Below are 24,604 nucleotides of genomic sequence, written 5' to 3' on the forward strand. Positions count from 1 at the left end.
AGGGGAGCATCTGGTCCCAGTTCCGTTTATCTTTGGCCGCCACTCGGCGCAACATCTGCTTTAGGGTCTGATTGAAGTGCTTGACGAGCCTGTCGGTCTGGGGATGGTAATAATAATAATAATAATAATAACACATTTTATTTATAATGCGTTTTTCTAGAACCCAAACCGCTACAAACAAATACAATTCAAAAACTACAATAAATGCAATACAAAGTAAAAAGTATAAATCATAAAATATTCATTACAGTACAACACAGTAGAATATTACTGACAGTCCATAAAAGCAATTTTAAAAAGATGAGTTTTCAACAGCTTCTTAAAACTGGCTATTGTGTGAGCCTCTCTAACAGCAATGGGAAGCGCGTTCCATAACCTGGGTGCAGCAACAGAGAAAGCTCTCTCGCCCATAGATTTTAATCTATAGGGAGGCTGTTGAAGAGTAAGGGAATCAGCAGACCGAAGGGAACGAGAAGGCATGTTTCGGGTGACTAAGTCACAAATATAAGAAGGGGCAGTTCCATGTATAGCTTTGTATGTTAATGTTAGAGTTTTAAAAACAATACGTGACTGTACAGGAAGCCAATGCAAACTATAAAGCACGCCTGTGATATGCTGACGTGATGGAGTATATGTGAGAATACGAGCAGCTGAATTCTGGATATACTGCAGGCGTTTGATTAATTTAGCAGATAATCCAATGAATAGTGCATTACAGTAGTCAATCCTGGAAGTAACAAATGCATGAATAAGCCTTTCAGCGTCAGGTGGAGTGAGGAAAGGCCTAATTCTTGCAATGTTTCTGAGGTGATGGAAAGCAGATTTTGTAATACTCTTAATGTGAGAGTCTAGTGTCAGATGAGTGTCAAAAATTACTCCAAGGTTACGAGCCTGAGCAGATGGAAGTACTACACTGTCATCCATAATCAAATTAAGATTACTACCCTTATGAATAGCCGCTGGTGTGCCAATGAGTAGAACCTCTGTTTTAGAAGAATTCAGTTTTAAAAAATCATGGTGCATCCATGTTTTTATTTCCAGCACACACTCTGAAAGAACTGTTGAGGTGAGAGTAGGATCAGACTTGGAGCTGATGTAAATATGCGTATCATCTGCATTTAAGTGATACTCCAAACCATATTTCCTAATAATTTTTCCCAAAGGAAGCATACACACACCAAACAATATAGGACCCATTACAGATCCCTGAGGAACACCATGACAGACCTGTCCAAGTTCAGATTTGTTGTTTCCCAAAACAACAAACTGGGTACGATCAGTGAGGTAAGATTTAAACTACTTAAGTACCGTACCAGTGATACCAAGCAATCTCTCCAGCCTGTTTATCAGGATAGAATGGCACACTGTATCAAATGCAGCACTAAGATCCAACAGGACCAGGATGGTGGAGGCTCCAGAGTCAGCTGAGATAAGCAGATCATTCATAACTCGAACCAGGGCTGTTTCTGTACTATGTCCCTTTCTAAACCCAGACTGAAAAGGTTCAAAAAGCTTGTTGGAAAACAAGTGTGAGTGGAGCTGTGCCACACCAACACGTTCTAAAGCTTTAGCAAGAAAGGGTAAGTTTGAGATAGGTCTGTAATTAGATAGATCTGACTTATGACATCCAGGCTTTTTAAGGACTGGTGTAATAGCTGCAACTTTAAGGGCTTTTGGAACTGAACCAGTAGTGAGGGAGGTGTTCACAATGTTTAAGATGAGGGGGCAAATTGACGAGAGACATCCCTTTAGAACAGATGTTGGGATTGGGTCAAGAGTACATGTAGTTGTATTCATAGCCATCACTAATTTCAGAATACAATCATTAGTGACTATGCTAAAACTAGAAAATGCACTTTCGGGAAAACTAGGTGGAAAGATCACAGGAACTGCAGAGCAGGGTACCAAACTGATAGACTTATAGATGTTTTCAATTTTTTCCATGAAGAAACTGAGTAACTTGTTACACTCCTGTACAGAGGAACAAATTGGTGACTTGATTGGTGCCAAAGGCTGTTGATTGTCTAAAAAAATCTTATTTGGGTTTGCAGCACCATCACTAATAATAGATGAGTAGTACTTTTTTCTTGCTGCTTTGAGTGCTTCAGCGTATTGACTCAAATGACTGTTGTACATAAGTCTATGAACTGTCAAACCCGATTTCTTATATTGACGTTCAAGCTGCCTGCTTTTCATCTTCATAGCCCTTAAATCAGTGGTGTACCAAGGAGAAGATTTACTAAATGAACAACACGTTCTCTCCTAGGGGCTAATTCATCAAAAGCAGATGACAAAATAGAATTATAGTGATCAACAGTTTCTACAGCTGAGTGCTCTTAGATCAGGCAGGAGAGATTGTCATAGTTACGATTCTTGACATTTCTAAAACTAATGACCCTTGTTTGAGTACTACTTAAAAGTGGAACATTTAAATTAAAAGTGAGAAGCTAATGATCACTGATACACAAGTCACTACTATCTAGGTTATCAATGTCTACTCCAACAGAACATACCAGATCTAGTGTGTGACCTTTATTATGAGTGGGAAATTTCACGTGCTGAATCATGTTAAAACAGTCTAATGCATCCATGAAATCAACTGTTAAATTACTATTTGAGTTGTCCACATGAATATTAATGTCTCCAGTCACAATCATTGCTGGACAAACAGCACTAAGATATGTAAGTAGCTCTGTGAGTTCAGTAAAAAACAAAGGATTTGGTTTTGGAGGTCGATAAATGAGTACAATAAGGACAGGTGAGACTCCATTCACTTTAAAAGCATTGTACTTAAATGATTATACACAGGGAATGGTAATTTCCGTGACAGATATATCGGCTCTGTAAATAACAGTGAGACCGCCACCTTTACCACTTTAACGTGGCCTCTCAATATATGTATATCCCGGTGGAGCACTCATATTTAAGTTTATGAATCGTTTGGCTGATGCCAAGTCTCACAGATACAAAAAAAGTCCAAAGCATTGTCCGATATGATATCATGAAGTAAAGCAGTCTTATTATTCATTGAACGAACATTTAGATGTGCAAATTGAGCAGTTTCAATTCTCACCTTCTGATGAGTCAGTTGCGGGTAACACAAGTTTGCATGGCAAACACCACGTAGAGAACGCTTGTGTGTTTCAGAGGCCTTGCATAGAGACCATAAAACTTTAATGCCAGTCCCAGTAGTATAAACATCCAGCGATTGTCTGTATTTCTCCTGTTCTGTATTTCCGTGTCTTGTTGTTATCTAAGGTCAGTTCCTGTGCTTAATTGATGGGGTGTGCCGGAGCGCGAGGCGTGTCCCAGCTGATGGCATAAAGAGGGCTAGGTTGTGGCGCGTTGAGGAGGGAGAGAGCGGCGTTGCTTAGTGTTTGAATTGTTGCTTTAAATTAGATTTTTGGTTATGTAAACTTTTGAGTTAACAAATAAATCCTTAGATATTTGTTTGCTGAACTTTCTCCTGCCTCTTGTGTTACTATTTGAGAGCCAGTACTAACAAGTGGGGGCTCGTACAAAAACAATTTTGCCTATAATCTATTGTAATCAGAGGCTGATGGGACACTCGCTCGCGTGTCTCCGATATTAAATCTGGCGTTTTGGGGGATTGCAAGTAATGTGAACAGAGGAAAAAGCTGTGCGGTCGGACAGTAGGCTATATCTAAACATTATATTGTGCATTGTGCATGTCTGGGACTAATATGAATGTTTGTTGTCTTGTTGGAGTCAGGAAAATAGATTTTCTATTGTAATCAGAGGCTAACTGGAATGTTGGACATGGAGGGTAAGTTCAGCGATATGTAGGCTATTTAATCAATTAACCATTACCTTTCTTTTTGTGCTTACATTGTAGGTTGCGTGTTTTGGGTCGTGTGGTTTTTTGTTTTTGAACAGGTCTGTGGCTAGAGCATTAGTCTCGGGGGCACTACCGAGGAATTGGGGAAATTGCCAGATTACTGGTTGTTTAGCCACTCCTGCGGGCTTGGTGTTTAATCCATCCCCATACCAGACCTGTTTGAAGATTTGCGTCTAGGTAAATAGTATGGGGTATCTTTGTATGCTTAAGAGAAATGGTTATATGGTTTTGAAAATGTCGCTGTCCTACCATGTTTAATTTATTCAAATCGTACAGACCGTAATAAGAAACGTTGATTTGAGTTAATAATAATAGCTGCATTGTTTGAAGGATGGCGTCACCGGTAAAAACCTTTGTAGAGGAACCCTCGAAGGTTTTGTTAAATGCATTGACAAAAGAACAATTAATAGAACTTGCTGATCATTATAAAATAGAGCTTACAAGTAAGCGATAAAAAAAGAGATCAAAAGTGTAGTGAATGAAGCCTTGTGCGCCAAGGGTTTACTGATAGAATCTGCCAATGCATCTGAAGATGATGATGAAATAGTTTCTCTGACTTCAGGTCATGCTGAAAAATTAACTTTTGCTGAACAAAAAGAATCAAAACGAACAAAATGAGCGTGCGAAATGAGCACTAGAGCAGCAAAAGCTTGAACTTGAAGCTGAACGTTTGGATCTAATAAGACAAGGGAGAATGTCTAGTTTAGGGGATTCGAAGTTCGATATCTCCACTAGTTTACGGCTTCTTCCCTCATTTAATGAGAAGGATGTCGACACTTTTTTTCTGTTATTTGAAAGGGTGGCAGACGAGCAGGGTTGGCCTGATATACATTGCGCTCTAATGTTGAAGTGTACTCTCACGGGGAAAGCACAGAGAGCGTTCTCCGCTCTCAGTGTGAATGATGCGAAAGACTACGAAATCATTAAGGCATCAGTGTTAAGATCATTTGAGTTAATTCCAGAAGCCTATCGGCAGCGATTCAGAGGAATGCGAAGACGTTTCGATCAAACCAATGTGGAGTTTGCGAGAGATTTGCGGTTACAATACCAACGCTGGTGCGTCGCCTCTAATGTTCAAACAGTGGATAACATGACAGACTTAATAGTCTTTTTTAAGAACACATTTCCAGAGCGTGTTGCGATATTGCTGAAAAGCAGGCAACAAACGAGGCTGATGCTGCGGTGTTGGTGGATGAATATGAACTAACACATAAAGCTCATTCTGGCGAATGCGTGTGTTCAGTAAGGGGACAAAGAGATGCGTTTTCTTTTCGTAATAAAAACTCCAAACATTAATCCTCTACTAGTAAATCAGGATCGCTCAAGTGTAACGTCTGATGCAGAGCAAATTTGCCGTTATTGCCAAGGGAAAGGTCATTGGAAAGGGAGCTGTCCAGTGCTGAAGGCAAAAGCTAAAGCTCGTTTTTCGTTTGTGAAACCTGCTGCTTTGGCTGTGTCTCCTGGTAATTCAGAGGTTGTGCTTAGTAAACTGAAGCCTAATTATCTTCCATTTATTTCAGATGGATTTGTTTCACTACTTGGCAATGAGGAGAAGTTTCCTGTAAAAATTTTGAGGGATACATGAGCATCAGAGTCCTTTATTTTGGAGTCTGTGTTGCCGTTTTCTTCTTCCGCAAGGTCCGGGAGGTCACTTTTGGTGAGAGGTATTGATCTTAGTACTTAAGAAGTCCCTTTACATAAGGTTGTGCTCTACTCTGAGTTGGTAAAGGGGTTAGTTGAGTTGGGAGTCCGCTCGGGCCTACCTGTTGATGGGGTGTCTGGTATATTAGGGAATAATTTAGCTGGCAGCCGTGTTTGGCAGACTAGTCCCATTCCTGTGGTGACTGATTCTCCTCAGCTGGGGAATGAATCTGATGACTGTTTTAAAGAATTTCCTCAGGTGTTTGCTGCTTGTGCTGTGACTCGTGCTGCTAGTCGTGGTGATGTGGAGGACCTGGAGGTTAAGGCTGCTGCAGGAAAGGTTAGCTTTGCTTTAACAGATTTCCCCTTGTCTCTTTCTCAAGAAGAGCTAGTCAAGGAACAGCATACAGATCAATCTCTGTCTTCGTTGTTTGATCGAGCTGTTCCTGTTGACTGATTTGAGAGTGTGGATCATGGTTATGGTGTTCTAGATGGCTTGCTAGTGAGGAAATGGACACCTGCAACAAACATTTCACTGGGGGAACCATGGTTTCAGGTTGTTGTGCCTATCACCTTTAGACAACTGGTGTTAAAGACTGCTCATGACATGTTGGGTCATTTGGGAGTAAGAAAGACGTATGATCGCACTATGCTCATTTCTATTGGCCATAATTAAAGAAAGATGTTGCTGCCTACATTAAAACCTGCCACATTTGCCAGATGACTGGAAAGCCCAATCAGGTTATAAAGCTGTGTAGGGCCATTAGTTGGTGCTAAATCTGGGTCTAGGTATTTGCTGACCTTAATGTGTCAGGTAACCCGTTATCCTGCTGCCTACCCACTACGCTCTATTACCACCAGGGCCATTGTAAGGGCTCTTACGTAATTTTTTTCTATATTTGGTATACCAAAAGTTGTCAAAATTTTCAGAATCAAATTTTATGTCTCATGTTTTTGCTCAGGTCTTACGCCAGCTTCATATTAGACACAACAAAACTTCGGCTTACCATCCTCAGAGTCAAGGTGTTCTTGAACGTTTCCACCAGACACTAAAGTCCTCCGTGCATATTGTAAGGAGCTGGGACGTGACTGGGAGGAAGGTTTGCCATGGCTGTTGCTTGCCTCTAGGGAAGTCGTTCAAGAGAGTACAGGGTTCAGCCCTAATGATTTAGTGTTTGGCCATTCTGTACGTGGACCTTTGGCTGTCCTAAAAGATGGTGTGGACCTCAAAGAACCACCAAAAGCCTTGTGTGATTATGTCAATGGTTTTAGGAGACGTCTTTATGAGGCAGGGAGGTTGGCCCGTGAGAAATTAACAAACACTCAGTCTAAAATGAAGGAGCAGTATGATTAACAAACAGAGCGTCGTGTTTTGGCAGTCGGTGATAAGGTGTTGGCTCTTTTGCCTGTTGTGTCATCTCCTTTCCAGGCAAAGTTTTCTGGACCGTATACGGTTGTCAGGAAGGTTTCAGATGTTAATTAAGTAATTGCCACTCCGGATAGTAGGAAAAATACTCAGTTGTGTCACCTTAACCTGCTTAAGCCTGTGGCTCTAAGTGATGCCAGTTTGTCTCCTGTTTTTTCTCTTGTTCCTCCGGTGGCAGCGCAGGAGCAGGAGGAGATCAGAACTCCTGATGATGGGGTTTTGCGTGCACGTTTGACCTATTCTGAGACATTGAAGCAACTTCCACAGTTGCTGCAGCACTTGTCTGGGAACAAGTGTACTGAGATAATTAATTTACTTAATGATTTTCCAACTCTCTTCTCAGATACTCCGACTCAGACGCATCTCTTGGAACATGATACAGATGTTGGTGAGGCTTCTCCAATTAGGCAGCGGTGCTTCCCAAGAGAAGATGAAGTACATTGACACAGAGGTAGAGTACCTTCTCGACAGTGGGCTGGCAGAACCTTCTGCATCCGCCTGGGCATCACCATGCCTTCTGGTTAACAAGCCAGATGATACCTTTAGGTTTTGCACTGACTATCGGAAACTTAATGCAGTCACAAAGCCAGATAGTTTTCCCTTACCTCGCATAGAGGATTGTGTAGATCAAGTTGGTGCCGCGACATTAGTTGGTAAATTCGATCTCCTCCTCCACGTGTCCCAGCTGATGGCATAAAGAGGGCTTGGTTGTGGCGCGTTGAGGAGGGAGAGAGTGGGAGAGAGCGGCGTTGCTTTGTGTTTGAATTGTTGCTTTAAATTAGATTAAACTTTTGAGTTAACAAATAAATCCTTAGATATTTGTTTGCCTAACTTTCTCCTGCCTCTTGTGTTACTATTTGAGAGCCAGTAGTAACAGGTCCGCCATCATCCAGGACATGAAGGGGGTACTCTGGTCAGTCAGGATCTGGGAGGGGATGCTGACCCGGCTGAAGAGAAGGAAGAACTCCTGGGCTATGGCCTTCGTTGTGGCATTATGGAGGGGAATGGCCTCAGGATACCAGGTGGCATAATCCACGATGACGAAGGATGTGTTCGTGATGATGCTAACCCTGAATCAACAGGCAGAACTAACAAATATTGCTACAAGTTTGACTACATCATATAATAATTGCTTTTATAATGTTCATTGTCTGGCTGACTATGTCAGCCATTAGATATAAGTTGCTTTGTAATGATTTGTATCTTAAAAAGCGCTATACAAACTTATAATAGTTGGTGATTTTAAAATCCATGTTGATAATGAAAAAAATGCATTTGGGATCAGCATTTTTAGACATTCTGAACTCTATTTGGGTTAGACAACACATCTCAAGACCTACTCATTGTCGAAATCATACTCTAGATTTAATACTGTCACATGGAATTGATGTTGATGGTGTTAAAATTTTGATCAGGTCATTATTTAGTTTTGTGCAAATTTTATATAGCTAAAACTGTCAATTCTACTTCTGATGTATCTGAATTCCTTAACATATCCAAAACCTCAGAACAACTTGATGATGTAACAGAAATTATCGACTCTCTCTTTTCTAGCACTTTAAATAAAGTTGCTCCTTTACGCTTAAGGAAGGTTAAGGAAAACAGTTTGACACCATGGTATAATCAGCATACTCGCACCCTAAAGAGAGCAGCCCGAAAAATCAAGCACAACTGGAAAAATTTAACTAGAGCTATTTCGTATTGCTTGGCGGGAAAGTAACCTTTCCTACAGAAAAACATTAAAAACTGCTAGATCTGATTACTTTTCTTCTCTTTTAGAAGAAAACAAACATAACCCAAGGTATTTATTCAATACAGTGGCTAAATTAACGAAAAATAAAGCCTCAACAAGTGTTGACATTTCCCAACACCACAACAGTAATGACTTTATGAACTACTTTACTTCTAAAATCGATACTATTAGAGATAAAATTGCAACCATTCAGCCGTCAGCTACCGTATCACATCAGACAGTGCACTATAGACCCCCTGAGGAACAGTTCCACTCATTCTCTACTATAGGAGAGGAAGAATTGTATAAACTTGTTAAATCATCTAAACCAACAACATGTATGTTAGACCCTATACCATCTAAGCTCCTAAAAGAGGTGCTTCCAGAAGTCATAGATGCTCTTCTGACTATTATTAATTCCTCATTGTCATTAGGATATGTCCCCAAAACCTTCAAACTGGCTGTTATTAAGCCTCTCATCAAAAAACCACAACTTGACCCCAAAGAACTTATACTTATATGACCGCCATCAGTTCGTAGCAGTGAATGAAGATGTATCATATCGATCACAAGTGCAGTATGGAGTACCTCAAGGCTCAGTTCTAGGGCCGCTACTCTTCACGCTTTATATGTTCCCCTTGGGAGATATAATCAGGAAACATGGTGTTAGCTTTCACTGTTATGCTGATGATACTCAGCTCTATATTTCTTCGCGGCCCGGTGAAACACACCAATTTGAAAAACTGATGGAATGCATAGTCGATATAAAAAACTGGATGACGAGTAATTTCTTACTGGTAAATTCAGAAAAAACAGAGGTGTCAATTAAATGACCTAAAAACTCTGCTTGTAATAACCTAGAACACTGTCTAAGACTTGATGGTTGCTCTGTCAATTCTTCGTCATCAGTTAGGAACCTAGGTGTGCTACTTGATCGCAATCTTTCCTTAGAAAGCCACGTTTCTAGCATTTGTAAAACTGCATTTTTCCATCTCAAAAATATATCTAAATTACGGCCTATGCTCTCAATGTCAATTGCAGAAATGTTAATCCATGCATTTATGACCTCAAGGTTAGATTATTGTAATGCTTTATTGGGTGGTTGTTCTGCACGCTTGCTAAACAAACTACAGCTAGTCCAAAATGCAGCAGCAAGAGTTCTTACAGGAACCAGGAAGTATGACCATATTAGCCCGGTCCTGTCCACACTGCACTGGCTCCCTATCAAACATTGTATAGATTTTAAAATATTGCTTATTACTTATAAAGCCCTGAATGGTTTAGCACCTCAGTATTTGAATGAGCTCCTTTTACATTATACTCCTCTACGTCCGCTACGTTCTCAAAACCCAGGCAATTTGATAATACCTAGAATATCAAAATCATCTGCGGGCGGCAGATCCTTTTCCTATTTGGCGCCTAAACTCTGGAATAACCTATCTAACATTGTTCTGGAGGGAGACACACTCTTGCAGTTTAAATCTAGATTAAAGACCATCTCTTTAACCTGGCATACACATAACATACTAATATGCTTTTAATATCCAAATCCGTTAAAGGATTTTTAGGCTGCATTAATTAGGTAAACCGGAACCGGAAACACTTCACATAACACCCTATGTACTTGCTACATCATTAGAAGAATGGCATCTACGCTAATATTTGTCTGTTTCTCTCTTGTTCCGAGGTCACCGTAGCCACCAGATCCAGTCTGTGTCCAGATCAGAGGGTCACTGCAGTCACCCGGATCCAGTACGTATCCAGACCAGATGGTGGATCAGCACCTAGAAAGGACCTCTACTGCCCTGAAAGACAGCGGAGACCAGGACAACTAGAGCCCCAGATACAGATCCCCTGTAAAGACCTTGTCTCAGAGGAGCACCAGGACAAGACCACAGGAAACAGATGATTCTTCTGCACAATCTGACTTTGCTGCAGCCTGGAATTGAACTACTGGTTTCGTCTGGTCAGAGGAGAACTGACCCCAACTGAGCCTGGTTTCTCCCAAGGTTTTTTTCTCCATTCTGTCACCGATGGAGTTTCGGTTCCTTGCCGCTGTCGCCTCTGGCTTGCTTAGTTGGGGTCACTTCATCTACAGCGATATCATTGACTTGATTGCAAATAAAAACAGACACTATTTCAACTGAACAGAGATGACATAACTGAATTCAATGATGAACTGCCTTTATCATTTTGCATTATTGAGACACTGTTTTCCAAATGAATGTTGTTCAGTGCTTTGACGCAATGTATTTTGTTTAAAGCACTATATAAATAAAGGTGACTTGACTTGACTTGACTTGACTTGAAATACAACTTAACCACAGATTTCTAGTCGTGTCCTTTTTTGGAAGACACCTTCTTTCTTTGTGTGAACAAAGAAATTCAATAATAAAACCCCTTACATGCAGGCCCGGATTAAGAATTCAGAGGCTCCTGGGCACAATGTCTTGTAAGGCCCAAACCCCCACAACCAAGTAAGTCCAAAAGACGTCTTTTCAGTGTCTTTGCTGTATGGTAAAATGACATCCCCTGATGCAGGAGAACTAATTATAATAAGTAGGCTATTAATAAAATAAATAACTAGAGAAGGCTAACTATAACAAGCACATCGCTAGCATGCTACTTCCATGTTGCTTGTATAACTAGCAAGTTACTAGCATGTCACTAGCATATTTCTATCCTGATTAGCATGTGATTGGCATGATTAACATGTGACTAGCATGTTTCTAGCATGATCAGCAAGTTACTAGCATGTCAGTAGCATGTTTATAGCATGTTTAGCCTGTTATGTCGCATGTTGTTACTGTAGCGTATCAGACCCGAACCAGACCTATTAAAGATTTAATTGGGAGCATGGTTGAAACATGAGGATCCGAATTACCCAGAAAGGCAACAGGATGTTGTAAATCAATCAAAGCATCTGAAGCAAGATAACCAACCAACTCTTTCACAGAAAAGCTTGAAATTCCTTTAAGGGGACCTTTTTTACCTCTGGTCTCCACAGAATGTCCTTATGTCAGAGAATGGCAGAGAAACTTTTACAGATGCAGGTGCACCAAAATGAACTCAAAAGGACTTATAAATGAATATCAGTCCATCGCTTAACTCCATATCATTTATGAAACCCACACATTTGACTATCTTGTTTTTAATCACTTATTGTGTATTTATTTTAATAACTATTGAATAGCTTAAGGATACATATTCATGTTTAGTGTGTGTGTGTTTGAATCTGCTTGCTTGAAACAGTCATGACCATCAGTTATTTGTCAAATGTATCATATTCTTGTTCTAGGAATCATGTCCAAAATTAGACCCTGCAAGAGCGGGAAAATTCGGACCACATGCTTGATAAGAACATATGATTTATCATAACCCCGAGCCAAGACAATATCTGATTGGTCAATACAACATTTGAGGTGTGGCCAACAGGCCAGTTTAAATACTTAGGACACCATGAAATATTGATTTTAGCTCTTAGCTTTCATTTAGCTTTTGCTCTTAGTCATGCCGGCTTTTAGCTGTGCTCTTAGTCATGCTTTTAGTTTGGTTTTAGCTTTTAGCTTGTAGCTTGCTTTTAGCCATGCTGTTAGTCATCACTGTTCTTTGAGCGCGGTTCCAGCGTGCGTCGGCCTGCACGCCTGCTGCTACTTAGCCACGATGAGAAGAAACACCACCTAGTCTCGTCAAACTTTACTTCTTTTCTTTTCCGTTTCCTGTGTTCTGAGTTAAGTGTTGAAACGCCGTGTCTGTCTGACCTCGAGTGCCCGTTCAACTTCAACCAGCCAACGCCCAACCAAGGGCTTCCCAAGACGTCATTTCAGCAACTACTGATCGTCCAGCCAATCAGTGACATCGGGAAACTCTCTTTACACAGGAGACACAAGTAACTTTACCCCCAGACTGATCTATACTGGTGTATCTAATATAATTTTAACCTCACTAAGGAACTCAATGCGAGGGCTAATTAAGTGATTGATGGTTGTTCATGTCTATGCAATTTAACGTATTGCTGTAAACTTGGGATTCCACATTTCCATTCTCTTAAACTCATCTTTCCCTAACTTTCGATCTTCCTGTAACTTGTGTGAATGTGTGCGTGCGTGCGTTTATGTGTTAGATTAGTTTATATATCTTAGATTTATCTAATAAAGCCTTATTCATATTGAAAAGAGAAGTATCTAGTGTTTTGTGCTTACAAGTCAATGTCTTAAACTACAGATCTTGCTACTGTGCTAATTAATAGTGTTTTCACTATACTTTGAAGTACTGTGACCAGTGCAGTAAAAGAGCAGGTGCAGGTTAGATTGGTGGTGTGGAGTTCAGAAGTGTGACAGTCTCAGGGAAGAAGCTCTTCCTGAGTCTACTAGTGCGAGAGCGTAGACTCTTCTGATGGAAGGAGGGTGAAGAGTCCATGTTTAGGGTGCTGCACCTCATCCCTGTAGACTGACTCATCCTCATCCTTGATCAGACCGACCACCGTGGTGTCATCTGTGAGTTTGATTATAGTGTTTAGCAGTTCTTATTGTAGGTTTCACACATTTGATGACTGGAGGACCCTTATGAAAAAGAAGTTTATTCAAGTGTGCTAGTATACTTCTTTTAAACTAAAAAATAGGAATGTATTCTCAGAAATGGGCTTTATGTACTCCTCAAATATACTTCAAATGACATTTAAGTATACTTGACCAATGAAGAGGTAATAATTACAGTCAGGCTTTGGGGTGTTGATCGACTCCATCTATGTTTTGATCATCATTCTGAATCCAAATATGTCTTTTTGCAGCTTTTTTGCTCAAATTTTTTTTATGAAACACATTAAAGTGTTTAAAAATAATGCATGAAAGCTAGAATAAAATGTTTTTGTTTACAAGGAGATACCCTGATCTTTCTTTGGATGTTTTGTATGTTCAGATATTCATATAACAAAATAGATACACATTCAAACCTAAATAGGGACATAGTCGTATACTTAAAGTATGATGTAAAGTTCACTTAAAGACAATGTATGAGTATACTTGCAGTATAAAACTACTTAACTAGTAGTTTACTGAGACTATACTTCAAAGTGTACAAAGAATTTAATTAGTAAACTATCAGTATAACTGTATGTTCACTTCTAGTGTAATTGCAGCACAAACTACAAACTTTTACAAATGCTTCCATATCTAGGTACGTAGATTTCTGTGTTGACAGTGTCATTCCTGTAAAAAATGTGAGGTGTTACCCAAACAATAAGCCTTGGGTTACAAAGGATCTGAAACATTTTTTAAATCTTAAAAAAATAGCTTTTTTAAATAGAGATATATATGGTTTTAACAAATTACAGAAAGATCTGAAGCTTAAGATTAAGCAGGCCAAACAGCAATATAAACGCAAGGTAGAGGAAAAGTTTACAATGGGGAATGCACGGATGGCATGGCAGGGCCTAAATACTATGATGGGAAGAAATCAGAAGCAACACAGTATCCAATGCCCTGACTCTGCCAGCTTTGCTACTGAACTGAATCAGTTTTATGCCCATTTTAATGATGACCATTTAAATGAACTCTGGACTCCTATAGAGCACTCTGATTTTCTCCCCATAAGAATTGAGGAACAAAATGTGGGAAAGGTTTTAATGAAAGTCAAACCCCAAAAGGCATCAGGGCCGGATGGAATAAAGGGCAAAGTACTATTGTGACAGACTCTACCCATCCTCTGCACAGCTCATTTGATTTACTTCCGTCTGGTAGACGATTTAAAGTACCTTTGGCGAAAAAGGCCAAATATTAGCTAATGTTAGCTGTGTATTGATAGTTGTATATTGTTTGTTGAGCCTCTTGTCTAAAGACAATTTTCTACCCCTGTGGGGATAGACAATAAAGCTTTTTTGAATTTGAATTGAATTAATACATGTGTCTTGTGCTGCAGGGACACGTGTGTGTGTGTGTGTGTATATATATATATTTGTGTGCATTTGTGTATATATGTGTGTGTGTGTTATGTGTATATATCTGTGTATGTGTGTCTTTGTGTGTGTGTGTGTGTGTGTGTGTGTGTGAGAGAGTGCACTGAGAGACAGACACACACACACTTCTGATGAAACAATGATCCAGACTCAATGAAACACACACAGACCACAGAGAGCTTCAGCATCAGGGTTTATTTACAGTCCAGAAGAAGAATATATCACCACACACTCCGGGGTCAGGGGTCAGGCGTCGTGTCCGTGGTAGAACTTGGACAGGAAGTCGTTGGGACGCTGGGATTCGGTCTCGTGGAAGAAGCGCATGATGTGTGTCTTCTGCTTCCAGATGTTGATGGTCTCCTCCAGCTCCATCTTTCCCTGAAACACACACACAGAGTGAGTGATCAGATCACACACACACACACAGACACAGACACACACACACACACACACACACACACACACACCTTGATGACCAGCAGGTCGATGACGCGGGGGTCCGTCACGTGTCTGTTCCTGTCGAACATCTCCCTCAGCTTCTCATGACCCTGCTGCGGCGTGATGTCCAGCTGGAACGAGTGCACTGGAACACACACACACACACACAAGTACAGAGGAGATAATCAGAGAGATTGGTGATATTGTGACAGATGACTCCTGATAATCTAGCTCAAGTCCCGTGATCAGCCCAGCGGTGTTCGTTCAGGTTCAACTGTACTGCAGTGTGAGGAGTGTGTACTGGACACAGCATGAGAACAAACTATCGCTGTGCTTCTTAAAAACAATATCACTAGAAGAACATCAGTTATACTGTAATCTGAGTGATGGACACTCGAGATGTTACTGCATACTGTTGTTACACACGGCAAACTTCAATTCTTTAAAAAAAGAACTCAATCGATTCACTAATGAATCATTTACAGTTCATTTAGACAGAGGAATTTAACCAGAAACAGCGACTGTTTATCGGAGTGTTTGTTTATGTTGTGTGTGTGACCTTGACTCGGCTCTCTCTCTCTGTCTCGCTGTGTGTGTGTGTGTACCTGTGTTGGGCACCTCTCGGTACCAGGCCCGGTAGAGCTCTCGGGCCCTGCGCCTGGCTTCACTCAGGTCGCGGCTGAAGATCGGTTTAACGGCTTTAACGGCGGCGGCTCCGGTGCGAGTCGCTGCGCTGGACGCCATCATTAAACTGCGCTGCTGCTCTGCGCATGCGCTTCAAAGCCGAAGCAGCGCCTCCTTCCGGCGCGGAGCGGAACTGCGCAATCAAAACATCCGGTACAGAGGCTGTAGCGGACATTCACATAAAGTCCACAGTTTACTGTTATTTCTATAATTACCACATCATATAGATCTACAATAGTCATACATTTTCCGCATACAACATGCAGGAAGCTTGTTTATTCATCATTTATGTGTATCTATATCAGACTAATGTGTCAACAACTGTTATTCTGTTATAATGTTCTTTTGATGTTAAATTATGAGGCCAAACATGCCATTTTGTTAATTCTGTAGTAGTCGCTGTTTGGTGAAAACTGGAGGGACTGAGTAATTAACACACATTTCAGGTTTTTCAGTGAGTGATATGAAGAAGACAGGATTAGGACTAAACGCGTTCGTTCACAGAAGACCTCAGGATACAGTGTGTTTAGTGTTACTGCTGGTATAAATCCCCTCAGATCATCTTCCACACGTGAATGACCAGTGTCTAACACTCATCTGATCCGTCCTGGACGGTTTCCTCTCTGCTTCCTGAACACACTACAACACACACTCTAAAGAAGTCACTCAGGAGGCCACAGACCAGAGAACCCATGTTTTATTAGTCCTAGTACGATGTCTACAGAAGCGTTACACTCGTATTAAATATGACCACAAGAAATGCAAACATCTTTTAAAAAACATTGGCTCATTAAAGCAAAGCTCTTTGTTTTTGTGGCACTAAGGCAGTTAAACCCACACACACACACACACAGGATGATAGTTTGGCAGATGAACCCAGTGAGAGACTGATTACGTGTGTGTGTGTGTGTGTGTGTGTGTGTGTGTGTGAGAGAGAGGCGTTCCAGTTCTGCTCCCAGGAGTCGAACACACAGAGAGACATGAGAAAGTGCAGAAGCGTTTGTTCCAGTGTCCCGCAGCTGATTGGCCGGTGGTGACGGCTGCAGCTGATTGGGCTATAATGAAGGCACGTGTGTGTGTGAGTGAGGCTCCTCCCTCAGGAGGTGTGTGTGTGAGTGTGTGTGTTGTCGGTCTGCTGTCCCTCGTGCAGTGCGCTCAGTGCCAGTCTCAGGTGTTCTCTCAGCGTCTCGGCCTCGCGCTCGCTGCGGCTCTTCATCACGCTCAGCTCCTCACACACCTCACGGTAGCGCTCGCACACGCTGCTCTTCTCCTGACACACACACGCGCGGGAGAAACACACGTTACACAAGAGAACATGTAACACACACACACACACAGAGAGAGAGACGGGTGTGTTACCGTGCTGAGGAACTGCAGCTGGTTGCGGAGGCTGCTGAGCTGCTTGTGTAAGTACTGTAGTTCATTCTCTCGCACACGCAGCAGCACCTGACACACACACACACACACACACACACACACACACACACACATTTGGTTCATAATCAGTCTAATGCTGATCTGCCTGATGTGTGTGATGTACAGAAACACACTACAGAGAGTCACTGCTTCACCTGTGTCTCACACCACGACCTCTCAGTGCCATCACTCACTCCGTCTGACCCTTGACCTGTGACCAGAGAGCGAATGACCTTGACCTCGTCTGAGAGACGCGCCTGGAGGTCCTGGACACACACACACACACACACACACGTTAATACTCAGAGATGCAAACATCATTATTATTAATGGTATGGATGATCTAGATTCTACTGATTGTCATAATAGGCTCCTGGACTAGATGTATACTGTAATGCACAGATCAGTGTATTAATACTCATGTAACGCTGACAGTGTTCATGTGAACTGTTATTGTGTGTGTGTGTGTGTGTGTGTGCTGAGCACCTGGTTGTCTCTCTTCAGCTGCTCCATCTGTGTGTCTCTCTGGCTCACGAGTCGCTCTGCGTCCAGACTGTGCTGCTGCGCTCGCGTCAGCTCCACACACTTCTGAGAGTATCGCTCCGACAGAGACGCCAGCTCCCGCCGCAGGGACGCCAGCTCCGCCCTGCACACACACACACACACACACAGAGATGAGCTCCAGACACCACTCCTGCAGCACACGTGTGTGTCTGTGTGTGTACTCACTGCTGCTGTTTGTCAAGTGTGTGTGAGTCCGTCCCACGAGTCTCTCGGAGCTGGCTGGTTTTCTCCAGCTCCTCTCGGTGTGCTTTCTGTAGCGCCTCCATCACTGACAACACAACACACACAGTTACACACACACATACATCACTGGAGAACTACACAACTGAACACACACTGGAGGAGTACAAACACACTCGTATTCATGCAGACCCTGTGGTTCTGCAGACGGAATCATGGCAGTGAAGCTCCGCCCACTACAGGCGGTGCTCTGCAGTGATTGGTGAGTACCTCGTGCAGTGGCATCACTCTCCTCCTTCAGCAGTGCGTCTCGTTCCCGCTCCAGTGCACTGATCTGCTGCGAGTGCTGCTTCTCCAGCTCCTCCAGCACCTCCCTGTGTGTGCGCTCCATCTGCTGCAGCACCGCCCTGCAGCCTGACTCCGCCCCACACTGCCCCGCCCCCCGCCCTGGCCCCGCCCCCACCCCCAGCTCCGCCAGCTGCTGCCTCAGAGACGCCACCTGCAGGACACAGAGGGACAGGCCGAGGTAAAGCCTTCTGCAGCTCGAGCACTGGACAGAAGCACGCTCATGCATGCACACACACACACACACACACACACACACACACACACACAGAGAGAGAGCAGCACAAATGACTGTGTACCCAGAGGGTACATAATACACTTTATAAAGCACATCCAGTCATTTGTGCTGGTGACTGTTAACCCTCATTTAATTATGTTAATATAATGTAATTGAGTGAAAAAAAACAAACTAATATATATATATATATATATATATATATATAATATATATATATATATATATATATATATATTTCACTGGGATGTTTTCAAACTAAACTGCACATATTGTAATTAAGAAGCATACTAAAAAGTAGCTTGAAAAAAATATAATGGTAACTATATTTTACACAAGGGAATAAAAGTGTTTTCCCGAGTATCGGCATAATGTCATGTAAATGTATTTGTAATGTAATGAATGATGTACTACAGCCTTGATGTATTTTCTTACTTTTTCAGAGTTTCTGGGGTTCAGAAATGCCCCGGCTGCATTATATAAGGGTTAACGTGTCTCTCTGTGTTCTATTCAGTTCTCATAAAGTCATTCATGAGAGCAGATAGACTTTATTCACGCACTACCTCCCTCTCCAGCGCCTGATTGGCTGACGACCTCGAGCCCACCAGTGGGAGTGACCTCGTCTCTTTGAGTGGCAGCCGCTCAAACTCCGCCCACTTCCTCTCAATCTCCTCCTCTATCCGTCTCTGTTCCGACTGGTGGCCCGACCCCTTCCGTGAAAGCACCGCCTCCCACTGGTTGTGGGCGTCGGCACGCTGCCGCTCCTCCTGCCATTGGCTGTGCTCTCTCACCTGCCCCTCCCCCGACTCTCTCTGATTGGTGGAGGCCGGGGTAGAAGGCGTGGTTACCGGAGACAGCTCAACATAGTCAAATTTGCGGTGGGCGGGGTTTGTGGTGGTGGAGGTGGCCTCTGATTGGCTGCGGAGGCGGAGGGATGATGAATGATGGGTGTTTTCTTTATCGCTGCTGCAGTTGGACAGCCTAAAACACACATGAACAGATTCCACACGTCAACAGGATTTCAAATTACTCAAAACAACAACAATACTCCTAACACTGTAATATAATCGTACTGTGAAATAAAAAGTATACAATTATTATAAATATTATTATAGATACTTCATTTAAAACAATTGGTAGCTTTATAATACTTTAAACAATATAAAAATTAAATATACTTATTACTTAAGTACTTGAATTATGGTTATTTAAATATTTCATGTTATCAAACCATGAATTTATCAATGTTACTATCGTAATGACATTTAAACTTTTATCTTTTAACTCTATGACCGCACAAGTACAGTGATTCCAGTAAATGTTGACCTTGAAGAGACATGTTTAGTTCGAGGAAACACATTTAAAAAAAAAATCACACAGAATGGAGTGTCATACAAATCTGAAATAGCAGAAAGTTTTCTGTGGTGAGTAGGTTTAGGTGTAGAGTGTCAGAAACTACAGTTTGTACAGTAATAAAACCATTATATGTGTGTGTGTGTGCGTGTGTGTGTGTGTGAGCTGGACTGACTGTGTGAGGTCTGGAGAGCTGCTGGGCTGGACGTTCTTCCTCAAGACCTCGATCCAGTTCCTGCGTATACCAGCCGTCATGGCGGAGAGCGTGTAGACCGCATCTCTGGTCTGCAGGACACACACACACACACACACACACACACACACACTCTGTGAGTATCTGCAGATCAGACGATCAGCGCAGGAATGCAGCGAGTCCAGACGCGATCCTGTACCGACCTGAATCTGAAAGCCGTAGTTCTTCTCCACGTCAAACTCTGAGACCTTCACACACGCCTTCAGGTCGATCTCCCCATCCACCTCGTCCCTCTGAGCAAATAACAGCCATATAACAACAGCCGTATAATCAGCAGAAACAATTCAGCCAATCAGCATATCAGAATGACTTCTGAAGGTCATGTGACACTCAAGCCGGGAGTAATGATGCTGAAAACAGCTTTGAAATCACAGATATCAAGTATTTCTGAACAGTGGTAAAAGCGTGTTATTAGAGTGCTCACAGGTGTTCATGTGTGTTTGCATAATATTAGCATGTGCTTTGTGTGTTATAAGCATGTTGGCATGTGTTTGTGTATATATTAGGGATGCACCGATCATGATATTTCATGGCCGATTCCGATAGCCAATTTATTTTTTTTATCTTTAAGCAACAAACAATAAAGAAGGAAATTGTGCATAAACAAGATGTTTATTTGGTGTTTAATTGGCTAAACTGAATTTTGACTATTGAAAACAATAACTGTAACCATCTGAAATGAACAGCAGTAACTGCACAGTAAGACTACATTCAGTCCAAACACAGATGATACACACATCAGACTTTAGCTTCTGTTTCTGAATTGTGTTGAAACTACAGAGAACTGGCCTTAAATAAAAGATCAACTGTAATCATGTGAAATTAAACTCAATAACTGCACAGTTCTACAATCCACACAACACAATCAACACACAGTCAATAAGAGGTTTCTTAATCAGCATTCAGTGTTTTAGTTTTTAAATAATAATAATAAAGATCTTTACCAGTGTCTTTATTTACAGACTAAATAAAATTATGCTATTTAAACACATTATTACAAAATGATAAAATCAAATAATGTTGGTGCGAATAAAACAAAGATGCAGTGTTTCATTCATCCAATAAAAAAAAAAATAAAGGTAACGATTCACATCTATATATTTTTTTTTCACTTGAGCCAATGAAAAATAAATAACTATTGTCTCAAGTTAAAAATATGTATGTGAATCATTACCCTAATTTTTTTAATTGGATGAATGAAACACTGTTTCTCAGTGTGCTACAGCAGGTGATTTTTAAATCATATTAAGTCGATGTAATTTCAAGGTAAAATAAAAAAAAAATAATCATCCTATACAGAAATGACGTTTATTTCTGGCAACGTGTATGCAAGTTCTACTAAATAAAAAAAGTTTTGTCACAGTTTAGTCTGTTTCGTTTCTCATCCAACACGTGAGAAGTTGATCTGAACATGTCTTCACGGTCTCCTCGTGTTCAGGGCTCGGACCGGTACAGCTTTAGTGCGCACAGAAAAGGGACTCTTATTTGTGCGCCAGTTCACCAACGACTGATCGCTTCCTGTTATCTTTGCCTCAGACGTGTAGCTGTATCGGCTGCCCATGTCCTACGCACTGATTTTGAAATACTTCTACACAAATAACCATAATAAAGTCTGTGCACGCGGGCGCACTTCCGGGAAAAAAGACCAAAAAAAAAAGACCAAAAATCACAATTGCCGATCGCGTATTTTAAGCAAAAACCGGCGGGTTCCGATTTATGGCCGGTCAACCGGTGCATTCCTAGTATATATGTGTATATTTACGTGCTATTAGCGTGTACACATGTCTGTGTTTGCAAATTATTAGCCCCCGTTCACGCGTGTTAACATGTTATAAGCATGTGTTTGTGAGTGTTCATGTGGTTTTGTCGTATATATGTGTACGTTTGTATGATATTAGCGTATACACATGTGTTTGCATAGTATTAGCATGCGTTAATATGTGTTTGCATGTTATTAGCATGTGTTTGTATGTGTTCATGCATGATCACGTGTTATTAGCATGTGTTTGTAAGCGTTCACTTATGATCATATGTTATTAGCATTCATTTGTGAGAGATCACATGTTATTAGCATGTGTTAGTGAGTGTCCACGCATGATCACGTTATTAGCATGTGTTCGTGAGTGTTCATGTGTGATTACATGTTATTAGCATGCGTTTGTGAGTGTTCACGTGTTATTGGTACGTGTTTGTGAGCATTATCACGTCTTATTAGCATGTGTTTGTGAGTGTCCATGCGTGATCACATGTTATTAGCATGTGCTTGTGAGTGTTCATGTGTTATTAGCGTGTGATTCTCACCTCCTCTGCAGCAGAGTCTCTGTAGTACTTCAGCCCAGCATCTGTCAGCACAAACCAGTGTTTCCTCCACTGCGGGCGCACACACACACACACACACACACACACACGCGGACAGTCGTCAAACACGTCTCAGTATCATCTCACACTGAAGGACAGACAGACGAGTCTCACCTCTCCGCTCTCGTCCAGTTTAGACATCCATCCCTTTTTGAAGTTCAGCAGGTCAGGCTGCAGACAGAAGAACGGACAGGTTCATCAGACCACACACACACACACACACACACACACACACACACACACACACACACACACATCAGTGTCACCATCAGTGTGTGAAGAACAAACACAAGACCACAGGAAACATGAGACAGTGATGGTGAAACTGTTATGACTGAATAACAGCACATGCAGTGTTGCACACACCCACACCCACTCATTACACACACACACACACACACACACACACACACACACACACACACACACACACACACACACACACGCGCGCGCTCACTCATCATTGCATTATTGTGTTTCTGATTAGTAATGCATTTTGACATTTTCTATGTAAGCCTATGTTTTGGGTGTTTTGTTTTACACACACAACACGAGAGTCTAATATCTCTAATCTATGTGTGTGTGTGTGTGTGTTGGGACCTGTGTACCACGGTTTACTCTGATCATTAGTTCATGTGTAGTTTAGTAATAGCAGGCCTGGACAGGCCATGTTTCTGATTACCCAGCAGGCACTGGGGTTCATGTGATCAGGAAGAAATATGACAAATTCAGAACGAGTCAGTCGAGCAGCTGAGCTTCAATAAAAGCTCTTCCTGAATGAAACAGCTGCTGATTCACAGTTGATGATATGAATCCGATCCAGTGATTCAGTGGACGGTTACAGAAGCACAGGCACACAGACGAACATCAGAAAGACAAACCTAATGCCTGCTCTGAAGCGCCTCTGAGCAGCATTACACACCACACATACATCACAGAGACGGCTATCTGACATCTGCAAGACATCTGTACTTCCTATCAGATGTCAAAGAGACGTCTGTTAGATGTCTTTAAGATGTTTATGCTTTTGAATGCATGTAAAACTGACATCTCGACAGACGTCTGTAGGATGTTTTTAGATCAAGAGATCTTCCACAGACATCCAGCAGATGTACATGATCCAAAGAAGCAAATTTATCTGGTGTGCAAAACTGGAATATCACATTAAACATTTGTGAATAAAGCAATGTTTCCATCCAATGAGTCAAACAGACCAACCTGGCACTAAATATCACTAAGAAAAGTATAATACAATTAATACTTACATTGATTTTTTTGATGCGCATTGTGGAATTTCATTGATAAATGAGTTTCCATCATAGTTTATGCACATTTTTTCTTATTGGACAAAAAGTTTATCCAACTCATTTGTGAACATGTTTTTATGCCCATTTTTTAAGAATTGGAATAGAATTTTCAAATGATTTGAATATTGATTGCAACATTCCAAAATGCGCATTAAACGAGAGGATGGAAACACTTCAGAAGCAGTGTAAGTTTGCAGGGTACATCATAAGGCAGGACAACATATTTAACTGTATTAAACTGAGCTCCACTGAGTTTGTTTGTATTTACATCGAAAACAACAAACCAGCAGAGATCAGTCTGAGCCATGCGCGTGCACATGTAGGGTGTGTCGCGCGCGCAGAAACACACACATATAAAAACAACAAGTTGTGTTTACTCACACACACACACACGGGCAGAGACTGCGCAAACACAAGACACACTACACAGCAACACACAAAGATAAATACTTATACGACATCGAATCAAACTAGCATCGTGTTTACACTCAGAGCGACGGTTATTAAAGTGAATTAAAGTGAAACTGACCGTCATGATGTTCAATCCAGCCGCGGCACAAACACAGAAACAAGCACTGATTACACAAATCGCACTTGATGAGCTTTAGGTTTCTCTAAAGCTGAAGATAGTCATGTTTAGTCACACTTTTAATCGCTGAATCGATAGATCGGAACGTAAGTTTGGCGGAACTCGCGCTGCTGTCGCTGTTACCGGGGCGGAGCCTGATTAGAGCTCAGCGGAAGGGAGCGGCCAATCAGAACCGCCCAGCGCAGCATAGCAACCAATCGGAAGCGCTAAGTATCAAGCCAATCAGAACCACCTAGAGCAGTCAAGTAACCAATTAGAACCGCTCAATGGA

The 24,604-nt window shown here is 41.6% G+C and overlaps 2 protein-coding genes across 2 annotated transcripts; both read right to left on the minus strand.

Moving 5' to 3' along the window:
- Positions 1–14,787: 14,787 nt before the first annotated feature.
- ndufa6 (NADH:ubiquinone oxidoreductase subunit A6) lies at positions 14,788–15,833 on the minus strand. The gene is made up of 3 exons (XM_026239894.1): positions 15,655–15,833; positions 15,079–15,194; positions 14,788–14,989 (listed from the first exon to the last, which is right to left on the minus strand). The coding sequence occupies exons 1-3, from the start codon at positions 15,794–15,796 to the stop codon at positions 14,858–14,860; spliced, it is 390 nt and encodes a 129-aa protein (XP_026095679.1). The 5' UTR covers positions 15,797–15,833; the 3' UTR covers positions 14,788–14,857.
- A 579-nt stretch (positions 15,834–16,412) lies between these two features.
- triobpb (TRIO and F-actin binding protein b) lies at positions 16,413–24,478 on the minus strand. The gene is made up of 12 exons (XM_026239780.1): positions 24,274–24,478; positions 22,552–22,608; positions 22,381–22,449; positions 20,223–20,312; positions 20,002–20,111; positions 19,037–19,454; positions 18,164–18,392; positions 17,879–17,981; positions 17,636–17,795; positions 17,305–17,415; positions 17,093–17,179; positions 16,413–17,003 (listed from the first exon to the last, which is right to left on the minus strand). The coding sequence occupies exons 1-12, from the start codon at positions 24,277–24,279 to the stop codon at positions 16,830–16,832; spliced, it is 1,614 nt and encodes a 537-aa protein (XP_026095565.1). The 5' UTR covers positions 24,280–24,478; the 3' UTR covers positions 16,413–16,829.
- Positions 24,479–24,604: the final 126 nt, after the last annotated feature.

This window comes from Carassius auratus, linkage group LG28B (genome assembly GCF_003368295.1).
Source record: "Carassius auratus strain Wakin linkage group LG28B, ASM336829v1, whole genome shotgun sequence".
NCBI lineage: Eukaryota > Metazoa > Chordata > Actinopteri > Cypriniformes > Cyprinidae > Carassius > Carassius auratus.

Bases quoted from the DNA above. Each gene is read 5' to 3' on its own strand.
- ndufa6 (XM_026239894.1), bottom strand. From the start codon at position 15,796: ATGATGGCGTCCAGCGCAGCGACTCGCACCGGAGCCGCCGCCGTTAAA. The intron at 15,195-15,654 runs GTACACACACAC...TGTGTGTTCCAG, and splicing joins CCGAGAGGTGCCCAACACAG to TGCACTCGTTCCAGCTGGAC. The intron at 14,990-15,078 runs GTGTGTGTGTGT...TGTGTGTTTCAG, and splicing joins TCGACCTGCTGGTCATCAAG to GGAAAGATGGAGCTGGAGGA.
- triobpb (XM_026239780.1), bottom strand. The intron at 20,112-20,222 runs GTCGGTACAGGA...TGTGTCCTGCAG, and splicing joins ACTACGGCTTTCAGATTCAG to ACCAGAGATGCGGTCTACAC. The intron at 17,180-17,304 runs GTGAAGCAGTGA...TGTGTGTGTCAG, and splicing joins GGTCGTGGTGTGAGACACAG to GTGCTGCTGCGTGTGCGAGA.